Consider the following 15617-nt stretch of genomic DNA (forward strand, 5'->3'; position numbering starts at 1 on the left):
GTTTTCTGTTTTACACACACATATAAAGGAATAAAACATAAGAAGAGAAAACAGGCTCATTTCTTACAAAATCACAGTTTAATAAATAGTTTGTAAAAATGAGTACAAAAGTGGTTTTCTTAACATTTCTTATATGAACGACTCGTTTCAGGTCAAAGGAGTCTTTAGTTGAACCTTTTTTTTTCTTTTTTTCGTCAACATTTCTTTTATTTTTACAATCTAGTTCTGCTGAATTAAGGCCTCTTGATTTTGGCATCAGAACAATCTGCTAGTCGAATTTTTTTTTTTCTTTTCTTTTTCTTATCTGAAGTTAAGTGTAAAGTTATGAGCTCCCCTGGTTTCACAGTTCAGTCAGAAATGCTGAATAAAGCACATTTACAAATAAATAAAATGGCTCAACATGCAGAATTCTTTTATCCGAAGATCCAGACGGACTAAACATCTAAAGGGCAGCGTTTGACACTGCGACGAGAACAATGGCACATGAGGCTGATTCCTTTAAGGGGATTCCGTCAATGGTGGAGTTTCTCCCGTAAGGAGAGGCCTTGAATAATAACGGAGAGCTTTGGGAAATACTTTACCAAAAACGAAACAAAAAAAAAAACCCCAAAAGGAATTCCCCTTAAAGAAGTGTAGCAGTGACAGAGTGCAATCTGTTGTGAAAGACACTGACATCTTTACTGCATTTTTGCTGAAACCAATGTAGGTTGAGACACTAGAAGATCCGGAACCATCTGTAATTCTGTTTTTTTAGCTTAATTTTGTTCTGTAAGGGGACATGGAGAATTTAAGTTTTACTTTAATCGCTTGATATTCGAACACGGTTACAGGCTTTGTTCGAATATCAAGCTTGGTACTTAGCCTCAGCTACTAAATTCAATGAAATTCCAGGTTGTAACGTGACAACCTGGAATTTGAAAAATATTCAAGAGGTATTATTACGTTTTTAAGTCGCTGTAAATTTTAGAGGACGAATTTAAGGCTTAAGCCAGCAGGTAAGTGATTGCAAATTTTCCAACCAAGCTAGCTGACTGCCGCTAACCGCTAACTTCGGTGTTAGCATACAGACGTGTTTTGTGGCTCTCCTAAGTGTCCACCAACACTAGTACATTTAGTTCCAGCACTAAATTACTGCATATTCAAACTTTTTGTTCAATGTGAAAGAAGACTATTTAAACACACACACAAAAAAGACTCATACAATCCAAGAAAACAATGGCAAAAAGCAATTTAGCCCCAAATTTCCGGATGTTATCACTTTTTTTTTTCTAACACCAAGATGTTACAACAGCTTGAGAAACACACCCTATCTTATTTGTGATTACGTTTCACACGAGGAATGTTTTACTGACCACAAATTACAAATTTCCAATCAAGTTGTCTTAACCCCTAATTGTATGGAGTTAGTTTTGTGTAGTTATATTGCGAACAAATTGCAGAGTAAAACGGGACATAACGCATCTAAAAATACAAATGGGGAAGAGGATACACTTGAGTAGAATTTCACATTTCAATTGCTTTAACTTAAAACAAAAGAGCAACAATTATTCTGGATGCTGATAAGATTAATACATCATTGCAGTTATAAATTGTAAGATTAATGACATGCAGTCGTTATGAGATTTCTGTTGCAGCTTTTAAAGTGAACAGAAATCAACATAAGCTACAAGTTGTGCTTCTTATTTAGACATTTTTTTAGATCTGTGATGCAAAATCTCATTACCATTGAAAATGGGAAAACAACACAGAGCCATCTTTTTACACATTGTCATATCTAAGACTCTGTATATCAAATATCTGAATATACATTCTAATAATATGTATATTTTTATATTTCTTAACTGCAAAATAAAGACACAAAAATGACTCCATACATAACATCCAAATCCAAATTTCTGAAGCGCGTTTTCGGCCCATTTTATAAGACAGACAGACATGTTCCTGTTTTTACAGTTCAATCGTTGACCTTCAAGCTGAACATTAACCTACAGCGAACGTTTTTCACACATATTTTATGATGAGTTTGCGAAGATCGGATGCAACAGAATTCACATTTTCATAAGGGCCGATTAGATTGTCACAATAACATAAAAAGCTGCAAAAATAATAATAAAAAAATAGCTTAAATAAACTTTTAAGTGAAGCAGATGATTTGTTGTGTTTTTGGTCAAAGGCTGATGATGCAGAGAGGCTCGAATTCTAGATTTTCCTCTTAGTTTTGGTGTATTTCTTTCCAAAACCGAACATTTCTTATGGTCATTGATGCCAATGAGTCAACCTTAAGCCCTTGAGACATATTAGAAATATTTTCTAAACAGCAAAGGCCTTCATGACGATAAAGCATCTCTCATTTCTGCATTTTTACCCGGGCCCAGATATTAAACAGGCTCCTTCCTTCTCCTCTTCCTCCTCCTGCACCATCGCGGCTCCCAACAACCCTAACTTATTATTGCTTGCATGTTCATACATACAGTAGGGGAAACTGTTCCAGCCTCCGAATGCAGATGCAAAACTAGCAGTATTTCACAGTTCGACTCCAGTAATGGTCCAAACTTTCAAAAAAATAGCAACAAAACACGACTGCCTAATGTGTTTTCCGTGCCAAACCGGGTTCATTTTTGTTTTCCTTTTTTTTCTCTCCTATTTTAACGAGGACAGACTCCAGCTTGCGGGAAGAGACACGACGTGGACGTTTGCTGGTGTATTCAGGATGTAACAAGTCACAAAATCTTTGGAGTTTCATTCATTAAGCCAGGATGACAGGCGCACGCGGGATCTTTATTTATTTTGTGTGTGTGTGTGTGTGTTCCATCCCGACGCACGAGCCGACGCTTTTACACAAACACACACACACGCACTCTTCCGAATCCACGCGAACTAATTCAAACGAGAACGCACGCACACCTCACGCATTCACTGCATTTCTCAATGCAAAACGCAATTGGCACAAAGTATCAAAATAAATACCCTGGAAGATTGGCACTATGCAAAAAAAAAAGAGAAAAAAAAAAGCTTCACAATTTTCAAAGAAATCTTATAAAAAACTATTGAATAATCTCAGTCTACTCCATGTTTTATTATCCTCACTATTACTTATATACTATATGCTGATGAAGGTTACACCAGTGTCGTAAACCTCTGAAGGACTTAACTACCACTGAAACAATATAGCTCCTATTCAAATAGATTTTTTTTCCACAAACATACATCAAAAATGAAGTATCTAACATCTATCGGACTATAGATAGTGCTGTTGTCTGGTATGCATTTCTTTATAGTGCCTATTCTTTGTTTTCTTCCTTCACACAATCAGTTCAAGCATCATCGCCCCATCAACATCTTTGTACTGACCCCTGTAGGGTTACCTCACAGGTGTCCCTCCAGGATGCTGGTGACAGGCTGGTCCAGTGAAGGGCCTGGCGCCGCCCTGCCCGGGGCCACTGAGGGGCCCTGCAGGCGCTGGAGCTCCAGTATGCTGTCTATGGCACTCTGTAGATGTTCGCTGAGGATGTTGTCCTCTTGGAAAGGCAGGGACGTGGGGCTGAAGCGCTGCTCCGGCTGAGGGGACACATCCACCCTGTAGCATTTCAGCTTTGGGGCGCCGATGTCTCTGGTGGCAATCTCGAAGCAAACGTCCTCCGGTTCCGTCATCGCAAGGGGAATCGGAGGCTTTACTTGGGAGTCGGGCACCGTCTGTGGGACCTGTTCTGCGGCATTACAGCCCGGAGCGCCGTCGGACATTTCGTCTCCATACTGGGAACGCCGAGGAGCTCCGTTGGTTGCCTGGGAGTGACGTTCATTGACACCTCCGCCGCCGTTTGTCAGCTGCCCCGTGTGGTCCCTCTTGAGTCCTGGATCGCAGGCTGAGTTGTGGATCACTTTGCGAGAGCCCGACTCCTGCTTGATAGTGAGTCTTAGAGCTCCACGTGAGCTGGAACGGTAGGTCTTCAGTCCTGGGGGTCTTTCGGTCAGTCGTGCCCAGGCTGGCGGGGAGGAGGGGCTGCTAGAAGAGTGTGCGTGAGAGAAGCCAGAGGACTGGGCACTGTGAGGGGAAGACGCTGACGTCACCAAAGATGTCATAAACGTTTCTGGAAGGAAGAAAAAGGGAGTGATTGAACAATGTGACCTGTTAGTTTTGGGTACTTTCGCAGATGGAAGTGTTGCGGTACTCAACATTGGCTTCGGTCACAAAAGCGGTCTTAAGACCACATTCTCTAAGTCTTGATCTTGTCTTGGACTTGTTGGATTCACGATTCTATCTCATAGCCAAACATCCTTTATTGTACCCGAGTTTAAAATTCTTGCTGCATTCAAATCCAACCATAAGGTTTTTTTACTTTGCAAATCCAATGCCTGTCCCTCTATGTACAGAGTGAGAAAGTAAGAGGGAGAAATATTTTTCAGTGCTAATATTCAGATGTTTTTGTTTTTTTTTTTCGTACATCATGCAGTAAGTGAGTAAGTAAGTAAGTCCTCTGCCTCTGCTCACTGTCACTCACTTAACATTTAGCTGGATTTCTTCAGAGTTGTCCGTTTAACATCATCCGATTCTTGCTGAACTCTTGAACTTCATTCATCACTCTGCTGTGATGAGTAGGACATAACGCGTGAAACTGTCTTTCAATAGTTCCAATTCTACATGAGATTTTAGGTTTAGATTAACAACGTACTCTCAGCAACTTCAGAGCCTAACATCAGCCAGGCCTGACATTTAGCCGCTTTCAAGAGTCCCCTTCACGCTTTCTGCTTCTTAATTACCATAAAAACACCTTTAATTTCTCCTTAACTTTATGTTAAGGAAAATTACACTGTTGTGTGTAATTTTCCATCGTCATGCAGCCCTCCTCAGCCTCCCCATTGACACGTCTTAATTACTCATTCACACCTGGGAGCTCGACTGGAGCAAATATGGAGGTTAAGTGCAGTGCCCTGAGGTACCACTCTGATTGTCTAGGAATTTTTAATGTTCTCATACTAGTTGGATGCTGTGTCTTTTTTGCTCATTAAGACATTCCTTGCAATATTACTAGCCCCTCGCCCCCTTGTGGAAACACTGACCTGGATCTTTGCGAGCACGCCGTCTCTCCTCCGCCAACGTGTATCTCTCGGCCTGGAGGAAGAGACGCTCCAGCATCACCATCTCTGCCGACGGACTCTCCTGCTGTGGAAACCACGGTTGGCATGTCATCAATCGTGGAGGTACGGAAGTGGGAGGAAAATTTTGTTTACAAATAAAACTCTGAATAGTGCGGTGAACTTCGTACAACCCCTTTTACTGGAGTTACGGCATCTTGTGAGCACAAATAAAGGCTCTAGATGTTCTGAGGTTATGCAACGTTATCGTGCTACGTCTCACCTGGGTTTCCTTAACCAATAGCTGCCTGTATTTGTTGACCATGTCCTTGGTGCGTTTTAGCAGGAAACCAGATACAGAATCAAACTCCTTGTCCACTGTTGAAAAAGAAATATGTCATTTCCAGGTGAACGTGGACTGTTCAGTATTTTTACCGAAAGCAAAAAAATGGAGAAAACCTCTCGAAATAATGATTAAAGAAACAACAAATGGTTACTTCTTGATATTCTCAGACTTTACAAATCAATGCTTGTGAACCTAAGCTGAAGTCGTCTTGAGTGGGCAGGTGACCGGCGCAGGTGTGATACGGCAGCAGGCGTCTAACAGCGTCTTTCAGAGTGGCGAACACCGGCCGGGTGAACGGGTTCTGCACAGCTCCGTGGTCCAAACAGAGCTGCTGCTGGAATCTGAAGAGAACGATGAGATCTCAGCGTTACCATCCACGATGACTCCGAAAAGGTTCATCTGGCAGCTGGTTTGTAAACTAACGAAAACTACGTTCACTTTTGAATGACATTTTGTGGAAACTCTTACCTATGTCTGCGCATTGCTGGTGTGAGCCTCTCCTCTCTCTGCAGTTCCAGATCACCTGCCAGCTAATAAACACGTTTTCAGAAGAAAAAAACCCCCAACAAAACATTAACTCAAGCATGTATTATATGTGGAAGGATTGAGACATTGCTGTATGGTGTGTCATATTTAAGTGTTGCACCTTTTTGCTGTGCTGGACGGGGCCACACTGGACGGGAGGCCCCTGAACTCGATCTGCAGGAGAGGGTGGATGTACATTGAGAGTATAGCTCTTACTCTCCAAGGCAGCTGTGGGCTCTGGTAGAGGACATGATGACAAAGATGAACACAGTCAGCGGAGACGTACGGTACACGTATACTTTTGGCCTCCACGCCACCAGGGGGACCCAAGAGTACCAAGCTAGCATGATAATATAAATGTTTTTAAAATAACAAACTAAATGCTAATAAACTAATAAAATAATTTCTACATTTATTTTATAGTTTGTAGTACACATATTTTATTTTATTTATTTGGTAGGGACAATGCACATTATCATTTTTGTAAATGCGGCAGAATTAGCCAAAAGGCTATTTTTTAGTCTGTTTTCGTTTTGTTTTCTTATAGAAAAAGCTGCGTTGAACTTACTGTTTTGTGTGTGCTGTTGGACAGCAGAGTCGTCTCCCTCTTTCGAGAGAAGAGCGGGTGCAGCTGCGGGCGCAGTCTGCTGCTGAGGCACCGGGACGCTGACATGCAGAGGGGACGGGCTGCGGCGGGCGGGAGTGCAGCTCGAAGACTGGGGCTGGGAAACGGGAGGCTGCACCTGTCCGGGAGGCTGGGAAACACTCTGGACATTCGCCTGGGTCTCCGCAAATAAGCTCTGCGGGACTTGGTACTGGACTGGAGCCTCCATGTGGGACTGGGAGGCCGACGTCTGAGGCCCAACCGGAGGGGAGAACGTCCCTGGAGCTGGCCTCGCGGCGTCCTGAACCAGAGACGGGGAGCAGATCATCGTCGTGTCTTCCGGTTCTGAGGGATGCGGGGAAACTTCACAGCGCCGGTCGGAGATCACGTGAGCGTCCGGTTCAGACGCGGCTCCGCTCTGGGGTGGACTGTCTCCGTCGCTGCCAGCCGGGGAGGTGAGGGGCTCAATCGGAACCACTGGCAGAGCAACCAATAATTCAGATGGGATGGGAGAACTAAGCGCTTCCTGCTGAGAAAACCAGACCAGAATTTAAGCCAATGTGTGATATAAGACACTAAATGATACTGAACAAAACTATTCCTTCTAATTTAGCTTATTATACACAACACAATTGGAGTTTGATATCATGTCTTAATTTTTCTAATTTAATGACGCATATTTAGCTCGTTTAATATAACACGTGTTGACAAAACACGGAATGCTTACACTCCAAGTGTTTTACGGGGTTCGTCAGGTGCTTGAAATCCTTGAAAATGCTTGAATTTCATTTAAGTGTTTTCAAGGTTTAAACATTTCTTGATTTATCTATAAAGTCACTGAAAGCGCTTAATATTTAAATTGCACGGTTTTGAAATGCAAGTGCAAAATTTTATTAAACTCCAGAAAACTTAGTGGGAACATTTCTAGAGATTTGTGTAACTTTCTTTTTATATTGTGTCTGAGATTTTGAGATAAATCTCAGGGGGGGAAAAGGAAATTTATAAGCTTGGAAAGTTGAAGATTGGCTGTAAAAACTTGTTTCAAAAGTCAAAAATTTCCAACTTTTGAAATTCTTTTTTCCAAGTTTTTATTAGAGAATTTCTGAGATCTATGTCAAAATTTTCTTGCAAATTTTTAACATTCAGACTCCAGTGTTGTCGTAATGTCTCTCTCTTATGCCGTTGTAAGAGAGAGACATTTCAAAACTGTATTTTAGCTTACCCTGTCCCTGGAGCAGTAGAATCTAAAATAACATCGCAAGACATTATTAACAGTAATAATTGTATCATGTTATATGACAATGTGATATAATAGTGATTTGAAAGTGTATTTTTTTATTAATTTGTATTGTTCTTATCTCCAAAGTGTGGGACTGCTTGAATTTGACTGTTAAAAAACGAATCCTGTTCAGGAGCTTCCTTTTCTTCATGTACTTCATGCGCTGCTTTGTGCTGGTCTGTCACACAGAATCCCCCCAGAAAACATAATCTCTGGTAGACGTCGCACGCACTGACCTGTGGCATGTGTTGCATAAAGTCCTGGCTTTGACTCATCGAGTGGGTGACCCCTTCCACACCTTGGCTGAGGTCTGCTGAGGGCATCAGGAGCTTGGGCATCTCCACAGCTGGTTTGGGGACATGAGGAGGTTCAGGTGGGGGCTGTAAGACCGCAACCACCTGAGGAAGAGCCGGAGGAGGAGGAGGAGGGGACTGGAGCCCCGCAGAGCCGGGCTGCACCGAGACGTGCTGGACCACGTGTCCAAAGGGCTGCGGGAAAGACGCACCAAAGTTAGGACCAAATTCTCTTCAGTTCAAATGAAGAATAAACTATGCCATATTAGGGGTGTCCAGATGCAACTTTTTCACTTCCGATACGATACTGATATTGCAGCTTTGAGAATTGGCCAATATCGATACTGACCCATTATGATATCACCATGAATCATACATTATTTTGTAGTGTGGAATGTTAGAGAATGTCTAACCTTGTGATATTAGTCAGAGAACAAAAGTCAACAATAACAGGTATGAGAACAACTGAGCCATGTATTGTTAATCAATGGGTCTGCATGCGGAATACAAACACTGGTGCATGGAAATGACGGGGCGGACTAATTGCTCGAGTGGAGTGTTTCTAACAGCGTGCTCTAGATGCAGGCTAATATATTCTGACACTCGTTTTTTTTAGCCGATATCGGACTAATTTTCAATATCAATATTGGATTGGAACAGACCCAGGTAACCATAGTGAAACACTGCTTAGTCGTCACGTTTATCTTCAAAGCGGTGAGAGCTCACCTGTTGTAGCTGGTGGAAAGCCTCCTCTGAGCTGCTCCTCTCCTCCTGAACAGGCCTCTCAGGCAGCAGCACCACAGAGGCCCGCTGAAGGCTCAGCTGCCCCTCCGTCACTCCTGCCTGTGGAGCCGCAGCCTGACCGGCGAACGGCAGTCCCTGAACGACCGAGGGGCCGTTGACAATCGAGATGGAAGTGAGATCCTGGGGAAGCACCCCTGAACTGTTGATCAGGGTGATGTGGTTCCCAAGAGCAGGACTGTGGACTAGGGTGGCTTGTTGCCCCTGCCCTCCTGCGGCGTAAGCTCCAGCCAGCTGTGCTGGCATCTGGAAGACAGTGGCGGGGGCCGGCTGCAGCTGCAGAGATCCTGAAAGCACAGTGGCCTGGCGCAGAGCTAGCTGCCCTGTAGGAGTGGCGAAGACTGGGCTGAAGTTCAGCTGTCTTTGGGGTACGGTTAGGATCTGAGAACCGTCCACAAGCTGCCCGGTGGAGGCGGCCACGCCGTGAACGGAGGGGCCTTGATGACTGGGGGTGAGGAGAGGCTGCACTGCTCTGGCAGGCTGGGAGATTGTGACGGGACACTGACCCGGAAGAAGAAACTGGTTCTGGCCTTGGAAGAGTCCCTGAGGCTGGAGCACGAATGAGCCGCCCTGGTTGACCAGCTGCAGGCTGACCGGCTTGGAGAGCTGCTGCGCCGGCTGCGACTGTGGAGCTACGGTCTTCTGGCCGGGAGCTTGGGACAGTAAGATGTTGGACGAGGCGGTAGCCGGGACGAACGTGAGACCAGAGGTCGCTTTCTGCCCCGAGGGCTTGGGGCTGATTTGCACCAGCCTGGGCTGGATGCTGATGGGCAGCTTGGGCTGGATGGGGAGCGGGGCACGCTGCAAGACGATGCCCGGCGCCGCTGTGGCTCTGAGGGCCGGGTTGATGAGGGGCCGGGTGGCGACGCCAGGCACTGCCTTGTGGATGATCATGCTGGAGCCTTGAGCGGGACTCAGGGAAAAGGAACTGTCTGGAGACGGAGCAGGAAACACGTTCCCAGGCAGGAGTCCCATCAGCTGAGCCGGGGCGGCCGGTTTTAGAGAAGGGCAACCCGGTCCCACCGCCAGCAGGGAGGGCTGAGGAGGCTCCACCGCGGCTTGGGTGTCTCTGGGCAACGTCGGGGCAATGGGCAATGTGACGGACTTGGATATGAACGGCACCGCGGGTGGAGAGAGGAGAGGAGCTGGGGGATAGAGGGACAAAACGTCTCCTGCTTGCGCCAGTCCTGCTTCCAGGGCCATGGTCTGCTCTGTGATTTCAGCCTCCTGCAGACTCTGCTGGAGGATATCACAAGCCACCTCCGCCTCCCCCACTTCCTCCTCCTCCTTCGCCTCACATCCAGCCTCGGCAGGTGGCTGCACGGCCTCCGGGTCCTCCTCGCCCTCCGGAGAGGACAGCAGAGCCTCTTCCAAGAAGGACAGGTCCACACAGCCAGGTGGAGGCGTGTCCGTGCAGTCCCTGCTGTCTCCCAGCAGAGAGACGGGACTCTGGAGGAAGAGACACGGATAGGAAGAGGGTTACTGTGCGATTAGTCAGCATTTAATAGCAGTCACGAAATGGAGAGAAAACCATCGATCTCCTGGGGTTTGATGCTGGTTGTTGTGACGCTGCTGGCTGCGCATCCAGACACTCACCGGGGCATCTGTGAAGAGGGAGGGCTCCCCAGAGGAGGAGCTAATGAGCAGGTCTTCAGTCTGCAGCTGGTGAGACAAAAACGAGTATTTCAGGTTTGGTCGCCTTGATGGTTGGGAAAAAATTATTCAGCTTTACTTTATGAATCTGTAAACCATCTGCCCTCTCACAAACACCTCCCAAATCTGACTCTTCATTAGCATGATTGCTGCAGCTAAATACCAGTGCACACCACACTTTTCAGATTTTATTTTGTGAGAAAGTTTGAGAGTCTTCTATCCACTTTCTGTGGCTCTTCCACACACAATTTTGAGTCTCTGTAAATCACTTCTTACCTCACTGGTTCCATGAAGGAAGTCATTCAGGGCTTGGGGGTCACTGCAACAAGAGAAGAAAAACAAAAGGACTGAAACTGATTAAACCTATGTGGATATTTGTTTTTATACATTTTCAGAGAGCGGGCTCAAACATGAAGCTCTTCTTAGCATGTTTGTCTCGTTTTTCACGTTAGAATCACCATTTTGATTCGGGATTTGTATGTAAACGTAAGTACAGCAGTCAGTAAGTCGCCCCTTCTTTTTTGAACGCATTTTGTTGTGTTTTGCAGGATAATTTGTTGGAAATGTGGTTCTATTCATGCTTTTTTTCCCTTTGTTTTGAAACTCAAAGAAGGAATGAAAAAGAGCAAACTAGCTCTAGCTAGCTACAGGATGTAAGAACAAACTAAAAACTTACCACAAAACATCAAGTAGACAAGTCCCATCTTCATCCTCCATGTCAGCTGAGAGAAAGATTAAGAATTATTAATACCAGCTCTTCATTTTGTTACAATATTGTTCTTAAAGTTCCCCTGACGTTTGTCCAGATAATTCTTCTGATATCAGGATAAAATGCGTTTGATCCAGACTGATGCTGCGGTTCCATCCACATTACCTGATGATTACACACTTGTTTCTTTAAAGCGCCCCGCCCGCCGTTTTCTTGTGCAATTGTAAAATTGAACATGGCTAACGTCACAAACCCATTTCCTACAGGCACAGAACATCCCCAGCTTGGAATTGTTTCCTTTTTATGGCAACACATGAGGCAAAGTCTCAAAGGGGGGGGAAATAAGATGCAGAACAAAACGTCTGCGCTGTCGAGTTTTGTCTTTCATAAAAAGTACTTCTCTCATTTTCACTTTTTCTTTGTGGGGCACAGATGAATGTTCCTTATGCATTAACTGACTGTGCCTCCGTTTTAGTTCCAGGTGGAGGAAGCCGTTTTGGATCAGAGGTTTGCTGCTAACACAAACCCTGTGAGATATGTAGACATTTCCACATTTCTTACTGACTTTGATGTAAGCTGAATAAATCTGAAAACAAGTGTCCGTCCTGTGACGTCAATTTCATTATGCTTTAAGCTTAAATTTGAAAAAGAAAATGGAAAAAGTTTTGGACCAAATTCAAGTGAAGGATTGTGATAAAACTGTTTTTTTCATTGGGGACAACAAGAAACATCAACCCTTTGTTGCACACTGCAAAAAAGACCCTTCTCAAAACAAATTCAAAAAATATAGAAAACATGATACTTCTCCCATGTATAAGTAAAAAAAATATGCCAATATGCCTTTTTACCAATATTCAAGGATTATTCGCTTAAAATAAGCTCCTATATATAAGTCACTCGTAAGTTAGTTTTGTCTTATTTCAATTGCATCAAGGTATTTATACAAGAAACTAGACAAAAATGCACAGTTTTGTTTTTGCAATGTAGCACATATGTTGACGTTTAAAGAAGAAGTTGCAAAGCTTTCACATTTTCACATAAATAAAACTCTGAAAAGTGTGGCGTGCATTTGTATTTAGCCCCCTTTACTCTGACTGCAACCATTTCAATTCTGAGGTTAAGTCTGCTATATTAGTAAGCAAAGTTCATTAATGTGGAATAATCCAGCTGTTCCGTAAACAAGGAGCATCAGCGGAAACGTTTAAAGCAGTTGAGCTGCAGAGATCCAATTCAGGTGGAAGAATAGTTGACAAAAGTCTAGTTTACAGCTTTTCATTAGTCTTTTGAGTTGGGAGCATCATAACGTGGGGATACGTTTTCTCCAGAAAACCTGTAGTTTCTAGCACGATGTCACATTGTTCCAAAAATATCTGATAAATGAAAGCCTCCAGCAGCAGTTCTAGGTAATAAAGGTGCTTTCTCTGTGCTTAAATGGATGACTTTCCTAACCAGGAACAATCAAAGCACATGGGAAGATAGATGGAGCTAAATGGAGCCTAACACAGGCGGAAAGCTAACACAGGTAAGCAATAGACTGGATATTTCCTGCAAAGTCTTGCCTTCCAGCAAGAAAACAACTAAGAACATACACCTGGAGCATTGGAATGGTTTAGATCAGAGCTTGTCCACGTGTTAGAACGGTCCAGTCAAAGTCTGGACATAAATCCAATTGAAAAATTGTTGCAAGCTGTAGTTTACAAATGCTCTCTATTGAATCCTCCAGCTTAATTTGCAGGTGGTTTGATAAGTGTTTGACTCACTGGGGATGCACTTCACAGGGCTGCACAGTGGCGCACAGTTGGTAGAGCTGTTGCCTTGCAGCAAGAAGGTTCTGGGTTCGATTCCCGGCCCCGGTCTTTCTACATGGAGTTTGCATGTTCTCCCTGTGCATGCGTGTGTTTTCTCCGGGTACTCCAGGTTCCTCCCACAGTCCCAAAACATGACTGTCAGGTTAATTGGTCTGTCTAAATTGCCCCTATGTGTGAGTGTGTGTGTGCATGGTTGTGTGTCCTGTGTGTCTCTGTGTTGCCCTGCGACAGACTGGCGACCTGTCCAGGGTGTACCCCGCCTCTCGCCCGGTACGTTAGCTGGAGATGGGCACCAGCAACCCTCCCGACCCCACTGAGGGACAAGGGTGCAAGAAAATGGATGGATGGGATGCACTTACACTTTTTTAAGATTTTACATTAAAACATTAAGCAATTTAGAACACAGTATAATGAAATATAAAACATTAATAGGAGAAATGGTCTCAATGTATATTATGTTCTTATTGTAGTATTTTTGCATCAATATTATCTCAATACTACTATTAGTAATACATGGGAAGATAGAAGGAGTAATACTTCTATCCACTCCTTTGAACGGTTATCACTTACTGTGTCATTTTATGTGTAATTTATAACGTTCAACAAACATCGAAATACAAATTTTTATTGGTAAAAAATTCAAATTAAAAATGCAAATATGCAGTACTTTTGTGTTGGTTCGCCTTCCTGTGCAACTCCGTTTGGAAAAAAAAAAAAAAAAAAGTTGCTTACGCCACAGCCTGGCCTTTCTCCCTTTCGGTTGAATTCTCTCCGGTACCGAGCCAATGAGCAAACAGAAGAACGATGACGTCAATTTTCTGCGCTGTTTAAGAATTGTAGTCTCCTTGTAATTTTAGCAATGGCAGCGGAGGAAGCGAAGGACTCCGTTCAATCCGTGTACAAAAATATTGGATTATCATTAACAGTCGCCTCCTTTGGTTTTTTGTAGAGGAGGATGGTTGTTTACGGCGCGCGCCATTTCCGGTAAGCGTCATAGTGCCGAACTGGGTATTACCTCACGGGCAAAAGTCAATTGGTTACAATTTAAAATCTCAACAATGTCCACGCCTGCAGGAAGCAACAAAGCACAGTGTAGAGCAAGGGGCTGGTTTTTTACCAGGTATAATATAATATCATATTTATATATATAATATAACATATTGGTATAATTGGACAAAATGTGGACAAAGTCTTAATAGTTGCAACTGCAATCATGTACGTTTTAAAGGGCAAACAACGGGGTTGTCGGGAGGAAAATCAGCAAGAAAATTGAAATTATTTCAGAGAAATAAGCATATTTTGATTCCTGAATACTTTTGTAAATCACAGGTTTGGAATTAAGCGAAGGGGAAAAAAAATTATCCCAACAACAACAAAATCTGCATGTGGGGAAAAGGATTCACCAACGTAAACATACTTTACATGTGAGAGGCCCCATGCAGAGCGGTCGAGCTGAGTTCCGGTGGTGGCTTCATGGGAAGCTGTGGCCGCTCTTCGGCGTCTGGGGGCGGGCGGGAACCAGGCCGAGGCGGCGGCGGGACGGAGCCGAGACCTCTCTCTTCTGGGGCATCGCTGCGGGAGGCTGGATGTGAGAAGGGCACAGACAACACAGCACACGCCGCATGCTGTCAGGTCACTCCAGGTTACCACAAACAACACACCTTCATCTCAGGAGAGAGGCAGACATTACGATCGATGCGTGATTCATCAGTTTTCTGGCTCCAAATCTATAGCCACAATRGCATCACATTTCTGATTATTGATTACGCCCGAGGCTGATCGGGAGGGAGTGCAGCAGGAGGAGGGAGGAGAKGAAAACAGAAGCTATTGTTGTGGCAGATCAGAGCGGCTCAGCTGTAAATAGACGGCTCCCCCTGCGCCTTGGATGTGACTTGTCCTCTCCTCATGGCTGTGGGGGGAGAAAAAGGAGGAGGGAGGGTCGAAAAAGGAGCAGCAATGTGGAACATCTCTGCACAGCGCCAGCATGATCTAACATTACTTGGTGCCTTTCGCCCGATTTCAAAGTGTTCTCCCTCTCCGACTCCGTCGATCGCATTTGTTTACAAGCAGACAGCCGCATTAACACCCCTCCAGGTACCGCATCGCCCAGTGAAATCCAGGCGCACCGACCCCATCATCCGAAACCTGCAGCGGCAAGTGCCCCGCTATTCTCTGGCCATAACCAGGACCCGGGATCCGCTGATGTAGGTTACGTAAGGTGATGTGGGTTCATGTTAAATTTATGTCCGAGACGATGCAAGACGCCGAGCCCGCCGTTTCTTCCAATCTCCCTCCCCTTCATGATCACCATTATTATTATTATTATTATTATTTAAGATCCATATATTTTCTCAGTGTGAGTCCACGGCAGCTGAACGCCTGCTGTAAATCATATCGCGGTAACAAAAGATGCCTTGTGTTAAATATCTCCTCTCGCAGTCAGCCCCGAGCGATTCGCTCCTCTTCGGGTCGCTGGAGTAAATTCCGCTATTAAAAGAATAACCAAGAGAGAGGAAGAAAAAAAAA

The 15617-nt window shown here is 44.4% G+C and overlaps 1 protein-coding gene across 3 annotated transcripts; it reads right to left on the bottom strand.

Moving 5' to 3' along the window:
• Positions 1-59: 59 nt before the first annotated feature.
• LOC103458221 (glioma tumor suppressor candidate region gene 1 protein) lies at positions 60-15597 on the bottom strand. Of its 3 annotated transcripts, none has more exons than XM_008398880.2 (13): positions 14509-15597; positions 11251-11296; positions 10851-10893; positions 10518-10583; positions 8847-10370; positions 8064-8315; positions 6513-7077; positions 6066-6181; positions 5888-5949; positions 5612-5760; positions 5357-5451; positions 5059-5158; positions 60-4088 (listed from the first exon to the last, which is right to left on the bottom strand). In XM_008398880.2, exons 2-13 carry the CDS (start codon positions 11289-11291, stop codon positions 3367-3369), a joined length of 3735 nt encoding a protein of 1244 aa, XP_008397102.1. In that variant the 5' UTR covers positions 11292-11296; positions 14509-15597; the 3' UTR covers positions 60-3366. The 3 variants fall into 3 exon arrangements, with proteins under 3 accessions (XP_008397102.1, XP_008397101.1, XP_008397100.1); XM_008398879.2 differs by having other exon boundaries at positions 5059-5161; positions 6513-7074; positions 14509-15596; XM_008398878.2 differs by having other exon boundaries at positions 5059-5161; positions 14509-15596.
• Positions 15598-15617: the final 20 nt, after the last annotated feature.

The sequence above is a fragment of the Poecilia reticulata genome, linkage group LG22 (genome assembly GCF_000633615.1).
Source record: "Poecilia reticulata strain Guanapo linkage group LG22, Guppy_female_1.0+MT, whole genome shotgun sequence".
NCBI lineage: Eukaryota > Metazoa > Chordata > Actinopteri > Cyprinodontiformes > Poeciliidae > Poecilia > Poecilia reticulata.